At 37.7% G+C, this 14,686-nt stretch overlaps 2 protein-coding genes across 4 annotated transcripts in view; one reads left to right on the forward strand and one right to left on the reverse strand.

Annotated features, from left to right (window-relative positions):
- LOC145981143 (uncharacterized) overlaps positions 1–14,686 on the reverse strand; it is a 235,530-nt gene that overhangs the window by 194,716 nt on the left and 26,128 nt on the right. The window lies entirely within an intron of this gene.
- fray (oxidative stress responsive kinase frayed) overlaps positions 1–14,686 on the forward strand; it is a 223,264-nt gene that overhangs the window by 79,694 nt on the left and 128,884 nt on the right. The window contains exon 1 of one of the 3 annotated variants that reach the window (XM_083114263.1): positions 12,511–12,726. The exons of the other annotated variants lie outside the window; for them this stretch is intronic. Coding sequence (XP_082970389.1) covers positions 12,653–12,726 — 74 coding nt within the window. The 5' untranslated portion in view covers positions 12,511–12,652. Of the gene's footprint in view, positions 1–12,510; positions 12,727–14,686 lie in introns of those variants that run through there. 3 annotated transcript variants of the gene reach the window in all.

Below are 14,686 nucleotides of genomic sequence, written 5' to 3' on the forward strand. Positions count from 1 at the left end.
CAAATGTAACAAGGTACAAAAACAGTCTGGATTGGAGTAATGTTTGTGTATATATATCGTCCTGTTTTTGTACCTTGTTACATTTGTACTTGGTGCAGAGTCTGAAGAAGACCTTGCTAGAAGGTTGAAACATTACGTTTAGTTTATGTTTTATAATAAAATAAATTACTGCCTTGGTCAGCATATTGAGTGTTTCATATCATGGAAACAAGGCTTAATGGTGTTATAATTTAAATATACTAACATTATTCAAATATGTCAGAATCTGTCCTTCCTTTGACCTTCTTTTACGCAACTTCTCTACCAAGATCTCACGAAATTCTAGCTACAATTTTCTTTCTCATTCTTGTCCGAATATTCTTTGAAACGTCTCTCACTTTCTGGACTATTAAACAGCGATAGGTTAGAACATATTACCAACAGGAATTAAGGTATTTAGATGAATTGCAACACTACATGGAACACAAATTAATTAACTTCCTGTATCAAACGACTCGAGGAAAGGTCGCCAAAAATCACAAATAAAAAAAACGTTCTTCTGAAGTATTGTGTGTCTAAGAAATCACAAATTCGTCTTTTCATGAATGTTCAAACCTATGGCAGTGACTTTGTATTACCCCAATCGCTGCTGACTGGCTGTCGGGAAAAAGAAGTCCCAGTGTATCGTTAAGTTTTTTTTAAAGTCCAATTTATGCACAGATAGGCTAATCGAGACTGGACCTACAGTTTAAAGTGGGACCCCAACCAAGATGTGCCTCCACCAGGAATCGAACCTGGGAGCTGGTGAGCTTTCCAATGCAATCTTAGTCGCGGCTTAGGATAGTATGTTTTAAAAATATGAAACTGAAATACGTATTGAAATAACATTTCTTTTTTAATAATAAGAAGATAATATAAATATCCCACTGTCAATTTGTAGAATTAAAGAAAAATTACAATGCTGAACTATCGATCTTCGCTATCGATATTTTCAAGACAAAACATCGTTTGCACTTACGATCCAACTATTCATCGACTCCAAATATCATGCTTTGAAATGGATAATAACCATATTTGAGGTCAGCGTTATCATTTTCGGAATGACTATCTCGTGTTCCGAATACGTGCGTGAGGTTGTGCGTGTGTGCGTAATTTGCTGGAGAAGAAACGAGATCCCATTCCTCAAGGGCAGAAAGTTATCCGTGGACTCAGAAACGTGTAACGAGCTCATTAGCATAATAAGTTTCGGTAGCCCGACAGATAATTAGGATCTGGTTAAGGAGTTTTACGGTGGAGCATGCGAAAAGAGTGTGAGGAACAGATGTATAATTTTTCACTTACGTCTCCATAATCTCTGCTCGTGTATTTATTACACATGTCTTTCCTGAAGGGTAAATACTAACGTGAAAGATGCGTTGGTTATTCTGTTGCAAATAAGGTAGCTTTTTTCTTCTTCTTCTTTCAAGGACACCTTACGCAACTTACTGTTTTGAAATGCTACCGATTCAGCTTCCGTTTTTGGTAGCTTACGTTCTGTGCATACTGAAATATAAATCGGATTCTTACTGTGTCTACTTGGACACATATCAGATTGGCCTGTGCATACTGTGCATATAAATAAGTTTTTTTCCTGTGTATACTGAAATATATACATTATATTTTTATTGAGTGATTGAATTCCTTTATTTTACTTCGCATCTTGTGCCACTTTTGGCTAATTTGCGAAGATGGGGACGATATTAAATTGATGAATGGACACTCACAAACATCCATGCCCAGTCCGGGATTCGAACCCGGAATCTCTGACGTCTTAGCGCGATGTGCTAACCACCTCGCCACGGGGGCCGGCACATGAGATTTTTACTATGCATACTGAAACATACATCATATTCTTACTGTGTATTGAAACAGAAGTTAGTTTCTCACTGTGTAAATCGAAACTTAAATCAGATTACTGTGTCTGCTGAAACATAAAACATATTCTTACTGTGCGTCCTGAAATGTACATCATATTTTTACTGTGTATACTGAAACAGAAGTTAGTTTCTCACTGTGTAAATCGAAACATAAATCAGATTATTACTACGTCTACTGAAACATAAATCAGATTCTTACTGTGCATCCTGTGATATGGGACCAAACTTTCTTAGGGCACACCGGAAATTACAGGAAGCCATGACGAAAAACAATTAGGTATTATGATTATTACCTTTTGCTTTCTATGGTACGAATAAGGCAAAAGTAATTTAAGAAGAGGTCCATGAATGTAACGTGTATGAGCTGTGTGTGAGAAACAGAGTGAAAGGCTATGGACGAATCTAAGTTAAGCACATTCAATTTATATTTGAAGTCATATGTAATGTAAATTTAAGTACAAACATAAAAAATAATAATATGTTGAATGCATCCGTTCGATCTTGCTTCTCGCTCTATTTTGTTGTTCTTACTTTATGCGATGCTCTTATGCGTACGTATGTGTGCGAATGTGTGTGTGAATGACATCACCTTTAAAACTAAGAACCGTTCTGTGAAATCGTCCTGTTTTTAATAAATGTATATTTTCCTGAAAATTTTGCACGTGAACAACGGTATCAGTGAGACAGGCTGATTAGTTCTAATTAAGAAGCTTTGGCAAATCCGCAGTGACGTCATTCTCATAAAGGAGAACCGAACTGTCAGTGGTTGGTAGTGCGGAACGTGTTACAGCAAGACAAAAGACAAACTTAAAATTTCTGGTGCAAACCGACATGTCTTGAAGCCTCAAACGAAAACCGGTTTACAGCGAGCGAAGCTTCAAAGTCAGACACGGAATCTCTCTCTGTTTAGCATTCAGGAAAGAATATAAATATATACAGGGCGTCTCACTAAGAGCGTGCAAAAAGGATATAGATGGATGCACCACTGAATAGTTGGAGATAGATACGGAACACCGCCTCACTTCAGTGTGGCTGTTCTCAAACATCTGTATGTTACCTTTCCTGTTCGCTAGTGGGCAGAACAAGGAATAGGTTGCCAGGATTGTCGCAGCCTGTGGCGTGATTTCCAACACACCAGGGATATTTGAAAGGATGCGGCAGAATCTCTTACGCAGCTGCTATGACTGCATTGTGGTTGGCATCCGTCAGTGTGGAAAACTGTTGTGAGATACGTAATTGTATGTACGTTGTACGTTGTCAATGCTATATCACTGCTTCCAAATGTTCAAGCATGAAACGCGTACGCGTAAATCAGTGTCTATAAATGTCGTTACTCATTGTACAGTGGGATCCATGAGTATTATCGTGCAATATGTCCATGACTATTTTCATTAAGTTTTCTCTTATATTCTATGTGTTTTTAAGCAATGGATTTTTATGTATGCTGATGCAGAAGTTGTGAGCAGCTTGTTTTGAGTTTTCTTTTAATTCTTGAAGATCTTATTGGGTCAAATAGAGTGCACGAACATGGTGGCGGACAATTTGCACGGTAATACTCATGGATCCCACTGTACGTCAGCAGCATTGTCATTACTAGGGATCGGACGTTGAAGACCTATAAATTGCCAAAAAAAAACCTAAAAATATAAAAAAGGACCTAAAAATGGAAAAATGGACGTATAAATATGATCCAAATTAATTAATAACTTCAGTTTTAATTACATATTTAATGTATATGGTCGTATACACCATGCTGAAAGCTTCAAAACTAGTGTTGCCCACGGGACGAGACGGGACAGGCTTTTAAAAAATCGAGACGAGACGAGATTGATCATGTGTCCCGAGACAAACGACTATTTTCGAGACGAGACAGCATTTCCACGAGACGAGACAGGCCAAAGTCTCGTCTCGTGGGCAACACTATTCAAAACAAGAGAAAGTTGCCATTTACAGCGCGACCTTCCAGACAAGTTACGGTTAAAGGACCTTGTACCGTACCTGCTTCAGTCGTCCGAAAATGTTTTTCTCTCGTTTCAGGGATGGTTCAAATATATATATTTAATTATTTTATTTCTTAACTACAGAAAGGATGTTTAAGAGGTGATGATCTGATGATGATTCGAATTGAGAATGGTAGGTAAAAACGTAGTCGAAAGAAGGTGAAGTTGCAAAAAAAGCCGTTAAGACCTAAAAAAAGGCTAAAAAAGGACCATTTTCTGGCCTACAATGACCCAAAATGAACATATACAGTGCGTCCATTTCGATCTGCAGCCGAGAGATCGGGAGAAACGTGGCGGGCGGCGCTGACGGAGATGCCGACATTTGAGGCCTGTAATGCCCGCTTATTTTTGTGGACATCTTGCAAAACGAGCACTAACCTGTGTTATAACACGCAAAAGTTCTTCTGTAATTCTTCCAAGTTCCACCCTTATATACACAAATAAATACGCTTTAGAAATTATATTAAGAGCCACAGATAATACTCTGTAAAACATTTTAATCATAGTTTTGACCAGTAACGTCCTGCTTAAGTTTATATCCTTGAAAGAGTTTTGTGTCGATGGGGATCGTTTGGAGGTTTCGAATGTGCAACACTGTATCAAGATTACGCTGCAGACGAACCGTTAAAAGCTAATGGTGTTCGTGAGCTTCCTTGCAATCCGAAATCTCCTAGCTGAAGTTTTTTGTTCCTTCGCGACTACAGAGCTGTGAATATAGTGGCAGGCAGATGTAAACCAAGAGCGTGTTAATTTCGTACTGTGCGTAAGAGTGTTATTCTTGGTTACTTGCCGTTACTTGTTTGTGTTATTGCAGTGTGTATGTGTGTTGTGTCAGTCAGACGATTGGAATGCCAGCCGCAAGGTTCACGTTAGAACAAAGAATTTTTATGTATGACACTTACGTGAAAACAGACTCGTGTCGAGACGTGTGTAGGCAATTTGTACAGAAATTCCCAGGCGTGTAGGTGGACATCACTTTGAACAACTCTTATAACACAGGTTAGTGCTAGTTTTGCAATATTTATATAAATGTCTGCATATGTCCATAAAAATATGCGGGCATTACAGGCCGCAAATGTCGGCACCTCCGTCAGCGCCGCCCGCCACGTTTCTCCCGATCTCTCGGCTGCAGATCGAAATGGACGCACGGTATTATGTTGGGCCTCTTCTTCGGACACTAGGAAAAAAAAAAGGATTTTTCCTCAACTTCCGAGCCCTGTCATGCATGCCACTTATTTTTCATTCCTAATCCTATGGACCAGGGGTCCCCATCGCCCCTCCCCAAAGCCTATGCCGCGTCCCCCATCAAAAATCATGCCACAATCCTCATCAATTATTTAAATTCAACAGCGTGTCTACTGAAAGTATTTTTTGGTTTTGTTTTACTTAACACTATATTTGATATGCCCCTCCCCCCAAGACGTTGACGCATTATCCACCAAAATCGACCATCATAATCCCCCAAAATACTGTAGTTTGGATTAACTCGTAATAATTGATTTTTATTTGAATACAATAGCCTGCTAGACTGGTAATATTTTATAATTGTTCAAAGGTTTGAAAAATGGAAAGCTTGCTCACTGATTGGCAGTGTTCGAAAAGTTATTTTTAAAATGGTAACCAGTTACAGTTACTCGTTTTAAAAAGTAACTCAGTTACATTTACCTGTACTTCAAAAGTAACTCAGTTACAGTTACCTGTACTTCAAAAGTAACTCAGTTACAGTTACCTGTACTTCAAAAGTAACTGTAAGTTATTTTTAGTTACTTTCTGCTGAAAATTTTCTTGCAACCAAATTACATAAATCGATCATTAATTGTAAAAAGATATTTTGTGAAGACTGACATGTATTTTACTTATGTTACTGGTACATAATATAAGTCTTCGTATATTTATATTTATTATTACAAAATAAAGTGCTCTCCTGTGCTTTGCGCAACGCCATGATGGCGTTAGGGTGGGGGGGGGGGTTGGAGTTAGGACCTCACACTTTCTTGATCACGGCCGAAGGTGGGGGTGATGTGATCAGTACCGTGTGATTTAGGGATTTAGTTGACGCTGGACTGGCTACCCATCTGCTAGATATCCCCTCACACGATACATGTTATATAGCGTACTTGTCGGAATACTTTGAAGGAGACAGGTCCAAATCAGTGTTGCCACAATCTGAGGGCACAATTTCCTTTTCCAAGGGGCAAAAGTGCCCTTCGTGTGGCAACACTGGTCCAAATATCTGGTGAATATTACCATTTTCTTAATTTTGAAAGAGTTCTGTTTCATTTTGAGCAGATCTTGTACCTTGGGCCGTTTCGTCCATTAGCTGTTCGAGCGCGTGTTGTGAGACCTGCAGTGGCTTTCTTTAAAAAAAACTGAGTCGAAACTCGAAATAGTTAAAATGTCCAAATTCGATGAATTGGTAAAACATTTGACAAAGTGGTTACTTATAATGGAGTTGGCTGCACTACAAGCACAACTACTGAAAGTACCGGGTGGCCAGAATTAAAGTTACCCAACTCAGAGCCCTCTGTAGCCTGTTTGAGGCATCGTAGAACTCTGAAATTTGGTGAATCTACTATGCAGACCATGGGGAAGAGGATGGCCATAAAAAAAATAGTTCAATTTTCCGCCACCAGGTTGAAACGTGGCGTTGTACTTCCATGATGGGTTGTAATAATAACAACGTATACTGCTCCAATTGGTTATGGATTTGCCTTTACCTTGCAATCTTGCAATACACAAGAGATTATTTTCTTGCAACTTGCAGCCACTAACAAATGTCTTTCTAATTAATAACTTAGCTAAATCACTTAACGTGAGTGCTGAACAAAAGTTCGGAAGTGATCACCATGCCATTAAATAGGGAAGAACGTGCATTGCTGGTGACGTTGTTTTATCAGAACGGTAGTATGGTTAAATGCTTTAGTTAATCTCAAATTCCATAAAGTAAATTATACAAATATGCTTTAAACAATGTTTGTTGGGGAGAATAAGACCAACAATTTGAGTATTTAACACAAATTGTTACACAAATTAAGATTGAAAGTTCAACCTGGCAGATCAAAAAAATGTGCTGCTTTTGTCTGTTAACCAAAACTGGCTTGTCCTTGTGACCGATTCAATTATTGTTTCACGAGATATAGAGACCTAACTGAAAATTCCTAAAACCGGGGCGAGATTTTAGGCTAATAAGGCAGGCCCGTAGCTAGAATTGATCTCCAGGGGGGGCTCGCGGGATATCAGGGGGGCTTTGTAAACCAAGTCCAGTTTTCAAAACTTTAACAGTATTAAATGAACGTAAATTGGGGGGGGGGGCATTATGTTATTATAAAATATAAAATTTAGAAATATCATGCAAATACTACATTTTTTCTATATCTTCTAAAACATCTATTGAAGTGTTAATTGACTGCTACTGACACCATCCCTTAATATACACTCTATACTATTTTTGATGATACAGGTATATATATCATACAAGTAGAAATGTACAATATTCGCTTCAATCATGGTGCCTACCGTACCCTGGCCGAAGCAATAAAACTCCTCTTCGTTCCAAAAACTATGGATCTGTTGGCATTTGACGCAGCTGTGGAAGGAATGTGGATGATGACGTTAGTCCCAGATATTTGTGAAACGAGAGGCTGCAACAGAGGCAGGGAAGTAACAGATAAAGAAGCTCCCCAATGAAAGAACTTTCTAAAGTCTAGAGAATCTTCTAAATGCTTTCCGGTACTTAGACTTCTGCTCACAAACAAGATGAACAACTCATTAGCTGCTGTTGATGTTCTGTGAATTTATCCCTCGCAAACTTGTGAACAAAATAATATATGCTGTCTACATATTCACTCTTCACATCAAAGAAATTAGAATACAAAATAGTTTTACGTAATGTCAAGGGGACTGGCGGTCCTGCCAGCAAGGGGGCTGAGCCCTCCCTGGCCCCTGCCCGGCTACGGGCCTGTTAAATAAGTTGCCTCCTTCAAAGAACTCGCGCCTTCTGATTGCTGGGAATGTTAGGGGAGTTGCTCTCCAAACGTAGTGTTAGAATAAGTATAAAACACTAGACAATGGATAATGCTCAATTAATACAGGCACATAATTTTGTTAAATAAAAAAGCAAAATTTCAGTACAAAAACAGAGTCAATTACGGGTTAAAAAGTGGTAGATAGAATGATATTTCTGTGTTATAGCGGTGAAAAACAGATCAAATAAAATGGCATTTTGGTTTTAAAATTGTGACCATAATCCAAATTTGATTTAAAAACTGAACTTATTACAAAATAAACGTAACCCTTCTGATAGCACATTTATGTAGTTACCAGAATACTAAGTTTATTTCTGTATAAAAGGATTTTTTGCTTCTCAAATATTTACAGCAGAATTAATCCATTTTCCGTGAATTGCATAACTCATAGGATAAATCAAACTTCAGAAAGTGTCGCGTTGGTAAATAAACTCTAAATTTCGTTTTCAAGAGCCTATTTCGCATTTTGCACTTCATTTCGCATCATTTCGTGACAAAACAGGGTAAGAAGATGCACCTTACACCTTACACTTTTCAGAAACACTAAAAATTAACATTAGAATGTGTTATTTCACATTTCGTGTTTTCGTCAAACACGAAATATGCATGCCCCTACCAATTAACATTGCATGCTAAGATCATTTTAGTGATATTTTTTTTTTTTGTTTAATTTTCCACACAAAAACCTCATTTTTGAAATTTTGAAAACTTATGGAATCATTCATTACCTTCGACCTACCAGATGGTGCAGTGGTAGCGTTGTCGCCTTGTAATTTAGGGGTCCCGGGTTCGATACCCGTTGGAGGCACATAGTGGTTCGGATCCCACTTCAAATTGTAGGTCCAGTCCCGATTAGCCTTTCTGTGCATAAAGTGGACTTAAAACAACATTACCTTGATTAAGTGGTATATTTCGAAAACATGAAGTTCACATCCGGTTTCTACATTTTAAACTAATCTCTGGCGCAGCCCTCTAAAGGCCAGTGCGGCTTTTTCTCTCATTATTTATTTTGTTTATTTTGTTGTAATACTAATTAACTTTAATTTAATTTGGTCTAACTTGAAATGGACGATGACAATTTCGAGGTAAATCGTCTTCTCGGTTTAACCCCTCCCCCTCCCCCTCTTCCAAGCTTTCGGCCAAACGAACGCTATAATAGCAATCTTGGTATTTTGCATAACTGCACATGGCAACACTACTTTTGCACGCATACGTCATAAAACGTACAAACCCGCGTAGCGTGTCAGTTCAACTCGTCTGCTTCTAACGGGATATTTTCTTGCATTTTTTTTATTCCTCCCTTCCAAAGATATGCAAGTCTGTCTGGTTTGAGGACCTCTGAATTATCCTCGACCTAATTTTATTATACTTAACAGTCTTTGAAGTATTATTTTGTAAAAGTTACTGAGTTTTGTTACTTTGTTCAAGAAGTACCTCTTACCATACCCGACCATTTCAGCTCTCTTTGCTTATGTGATGCAACTAGTGGAATGGCTAAATAATAGTTGATAAACTGTAATTTTATTTACTTAAGGTAAACGATATGAACCTATATAAACTCTTCCAAAGTAACCAAGATGGTTTTTAAAGCTTCTAGCATGGTGTAATGGTTAACCAACACTATTAGTTTCGCGAAGTCTTTCTAAGGAAATGAAGGACAATAAGCTATTGTGGAAATTCTAAAAGTCAAGATGAACAATGAGGTATAGTAAATGCTTAATGGCCATATTATTCAATTCCATGTAAATGGTGTATAACTTCTATGTATAATTATTGTGATTTTTTTCATTCGAAGATTTCTTAATTGGAAACTCTTGATATCTCTTGGAAAGTCACGATCGACCCCTTATCAAATTAGTGTGAAACAAAATGGTATGAACACTTCATCTCACTCCATCATTTGCATTTTGTATCATGCATTGTGAAGTAGGGATATAGAATATCGTTCTATTACTCTTGTAATCTTCCGTATATCAATATGTATAGTCTACATATTTGATACTCATTAAGAATTATATTCTTAATAAACTCATTAGAACGATTACATTGCACTTCAAGAAAAATAAAAATAAAACAATTACTGATCTACCACCATATATGATGTAATTTCTTTAGCAGTGGCGTTCCTAATGACGAGTTGGTTGGGGTTTATTGCCAGACCCACCCTTTGGATCACCTTTCATTTTTTAAAAAACAATCGTCACATACGTACAGGATTTGAAAAAACCCTTTTAAAAAAAACAAGTTATTTCGAGTTTAATTGTTTTTTTCTGGTTTAAGTCGGGTTTTTCGGGTTTGAATGAGTTTTGTTGAGCTTTTATAAATAAAATGTGAATACATGTAATAATTATGTAATTTCCGCTCAACCTACCCACTATTACAGAATTTTATACCAATTGTATGTATTGTTTGATTGACTTGTTATTGATTTTTAGTTTTGGATAATTATGTATAGTTTCCACCTACGTGTGGTGATCGCGGCGATAGGGTTGAAATGAAACACACCTCTTATGTCTTTAGAATCGGTTTGGATAAAGGGGGGAAGGGGCGTGGTATTCGCATTAATACAAGGTTAGTCGAGCAGACAATCTGTGCAGAATACGGTTGACTAACAATGGCAGTGAGCCTAAAGTATCTAAAGTAAACATATATTGCTTAAATATGTCTGTATTATACAGTGATGCAACCACAGGGGGCAGGGGGGCATTGCCCCCCCTAACCTTCGACGGAAGTCAATTCTAGGGTAGCAAGGGGGACAAACATTGACGGCCAAGGGCACCTGTAGGGGAGGCACAGAGGAGCAATTTACCCCTTCGATTTCAAATTTTATGCAAATAAAAATTCATTTTGTAAAATTTTCTTGCTTGCTTCACTCGCATTATCTACTTTTCTAGTTTTCGTCAAGTTTAGAGCTGTAGCTAGGGGCGGCGGGAGTCGGCCATGGGTGCCGAATGATCTACATCAGTGGTTTCCAACTTCAAAAGGTCCGAGGGCCAAAATTATATCCAGCAGTTGATTGGCGGCTGCATTGGGGGGGGGGGATTCCCTGCAATTCCGCATAGCGAAGAGGTGGGAAGCGGGCAAGTTCATTCCGCATAGCGAAGGGGTTGAATGCATGGTGTGAAGACAACGTTACGTCACTTTAGATTCTTCTGATGATCATTATTGACTGCAAAATCAATTCTACCTGTGATATTGTCTTTCTTCACAGAGATTCCGTTCATTTAACAGCAAAAATAGAACGTATTTTAATAAAATTACATGAAATTAATGTATTTTGCAAACAGGCTTCGCGAGCCGCAAAAAAAGGCATCCCGGGCCGCCAGTTGGAAAACCCTGATCTAAGTTAATAAAAGTTGTCTGATAAAAATAATTTGAGTAACTAATTCGTCATAAACGAAGGGGAGATGTTCCACCTTTTGGCGGGGAGTGCATCATGGACCTGGGGGGGGGGGGGGGTATGGGCACCCCTGGTGGTTCAACATACATATTGGAATCTTTTGTCTAAAGTACCTGCAGAATCTACAGTTTAATATAGGCATATGTAACTTCTTAATAAAGATTAAACGTTTGTATTGGTGTACTGAGCTCTGATATTTCATTCTACTTCATTTCAGTATTACAAGTGTTGTGCATTTTAGATAGCAAAATTAATTTCGAGTTATAATGACAGTCGTGATCGCATTCTAAGAATCTAAAATGCAATCTTCATTAGTATACACCTCTATGACATTCCTTCATTTCAGAAATCACTGAAATACCAAAGTTAATGAAAAAACCCACTGGGTTTTAAAATGGGTTTTTTCAAGTTTGCTCAACCCTGCATACGTATCGTTTAAAAAATATCAAATTTAAATGTAAAAATAATATTGTTTTGGTCAATATAGCGAATGTACATCAATCCAATATTTAGATCAGAGAAGATTTTTTGTTGAATATGTTTCAAGAGTATTTATTGCTAATAAATAGATTGTAATATTTAAACTATAATTATTTAAATTTTATTATCCGTGGGCTGCTAAACTGAACCTCACAACTTTCTCGTATACATTCGGACAACATTGCGTTTCAGAATTTCCATTAGACAAAGAGGACTTGGCAACACTGCTTACATGTCAGTGCCTGTAAGCATCCATGTAATGTAATACGCATTCAGAAGCCTTTTAAGTAAGACGTTGTAGACAATTCAAATTAGGAAGCGCCTTACACAAATACCACTGTCGTCTTATCTGCGGTGAAATAACCTGAATCGGGCACAACGCCACAGTGCTCTCTCTCCACGTCCACCATATCATGTGCAGTAATCCATTAAATACGGCTTCCTGCATGTTGAAAGAGTCATTCACCACTTGCGGCCAGACATGTGTGCAAGGGGAACTGGCCATGTTTGGTGAGCAAACACTTGGTGATAGCATTATAGCAATTTTATCGTCGCCTGATTCTACGTTCATTGTGCACTCGCATTCTCTTGGACGATTTCCTACTTCCCCCCTCAATCTCCCCTCCCCCCTCTGGCTGTCCGACGGACGCTCAATCTGATGTAGGCTCGTTTCATCACTCGTATCATAACACTGTCTCCAAAGGACTTGGACTTATGTCTTGCGAGGAGTGTCCAGTGGGCTTGGTGAACGAAGTTGTGTGATTGTGATTTGTGCATTGGGGTTGTTAAAGCTGGTTGATTTGCAGTGAATTGCTTTCGGTTATCTTTCACCATTGTTGTGGATTTTTATTCATGCCTCATCAGCAATCAAGGAATCCCGCAAACGCCGTTGCGGCTTTTTTAAAGCCCAAAATGGCACCACAAAGGTAAGTTAAGTGATTTTTTACCCGGTAATGTGTGAGAGGTGGTGTTGGGCTTACAACATTTTCCCTAAAGCATTAAATTAAAAAGAAATGAAAATTCTGACTTCGATTAAAAGTATAGTGCGAAAGAAAGCCCTTATAAGAATGGTATTCATCCTGAATTTATGCTAGTTTATTATCATATAAAGTTGATGTGTATGTGCAAGATATTGCTCGATTCACTGAAAAAAGAAAAAGTATGAAACTTCAATAACTTTGAAAATGAACTGATACCAAGTATGCTTAAGCCTATATTGTGAAAGGATACGCTCTATTGCTACCATAACAAGCAGTGGCGGCGATTAGGGGGGCGAGGGGCAGTTGCCCCCCACTTTTGCCCCCGCACTATGCTAAATCTTATCTACAAAGGGAAATATACTGTCTTTGCCCCCCCCCCCAGTTTTTGGACCCAATCGCCGCCACTGATAAGTATTTTGTGCATGTTTTAAGCGTACTTATTAACTGACGGAAGACCATCACTTAATGGAGTATGCCCAAAGAAATTTTTTTCTATAAGGGAGTTGATTTTAATCAGATTATTGTCTTTTAAATATTGGCATTTATAAATATTACTGTAAAATAGAAGTATTACACCGACTTATATCATTGCCTTTGTACTCAGTGCATTATAGGCTTCGATAATAACAAAACAAAAGCGTTAGGTATGTGTTCTACAAATATCATTAAATTTATCCTGAAACCCTCAATGAACACCCGCCATTTTGTAACAAACTTCAGCCATTTATATTAGACAACAGTTTAGTTTTTTCGAACCTCTTATAGAGAAAAAGTTATTAGTAACTACTTTTTCATTAGGTGCAGAAATTTTATCTCAATTTCAGAATGCAATGAAAACAATTTATAATTATGATGCAAAAATAATTTTCGTTTGAAAATATTTTTTTGCAGAGCAAAGAATTAAAAACATTCAAACGAATGTTGTTTGAAATAGTATAAGCTTTAATGCAATGCATAATGCAACAACCTTCCTTATCTTTTCCTACGGTGTGTTGTGTTAATTGGACATGGACGTGAGCAGAATTTTTTTCCAAGGGGGTAAACAAGGCATATTATCTCCTATAATAGTGCGTCTCCCTCAAAACACACTTCTTTATTTTGAGGTTATCAAGTTCCTGCAACGCCCTCTAATATGTAACATAAATTACTGTGACTGAAATTAAATTAATGTGCGAAATGTATAAATATAGGTTAACATTCATTCCCCAAAGGGGCCTCTCCTGCCCTTGCCCCCTCAGTTCCGGACGTCCATGAAATTGGAGTATTGACGTTGCAAATACACGTAAAAAAGTTGACTTACTATCAGCGGATTTCAAACTATTGTCCTTTCCTTAATATGTGACACATAGCACAATAATCCAAATCATATTTGACACCCATGTAACTGATTTTTTAAAATTTGACAGGCTTTGATTTGAATAGCTTGTATACGCATATGTATATAATCTTACGACATTCTTCCTTTCACCTTTTCCGGTCTGAACTGACCAGCATAAGTATAATTTCCGATGCCCTTGGCCAAGTTTTTGCACTTCTGATATATTAGTTACGATTTTATGGTTTGGGAAAGGTCACTTATTTCTTACGCAAAATAAACTTCCGTTACACCATTTCGTTGCAACTGCTTAATAATAATTTTCAATCGCTTACAACTTCATATTTTTAGATTTAGAGTTATTTTAAAGGGTCAGTTAAGCAAAGGAAGTCGATTTTGTTTTGTTGTTTCATTTACATAGTGTTACGTTCAATAGAATTTAACCTTGAACGTATATGCTTGGTAATGTTTGATGTGTAAATGTCTTGTCATATTTACGATCATATGCTGGCATTCAGCTCTGTATTTCTGACGCTTACAAACTAATGTCGGTGCCAACAGTATAACTAATAAAATCTCTGTTCGCCCCAT

Source organism: Lepisma saccharinum, chromosome 29, assembly GCF_977018435.1.
Source record: "Lepisma saccharinum chromosome 29, izLepSacc3.1, whole genome shotgun sequence".
Taxonomy (NCBI): Eukaryota; Metazoa; Arthropoda; class Insecta; order Zygentoma; family Lepismatidae; genus Lepisma; species Lepisma saccharinum.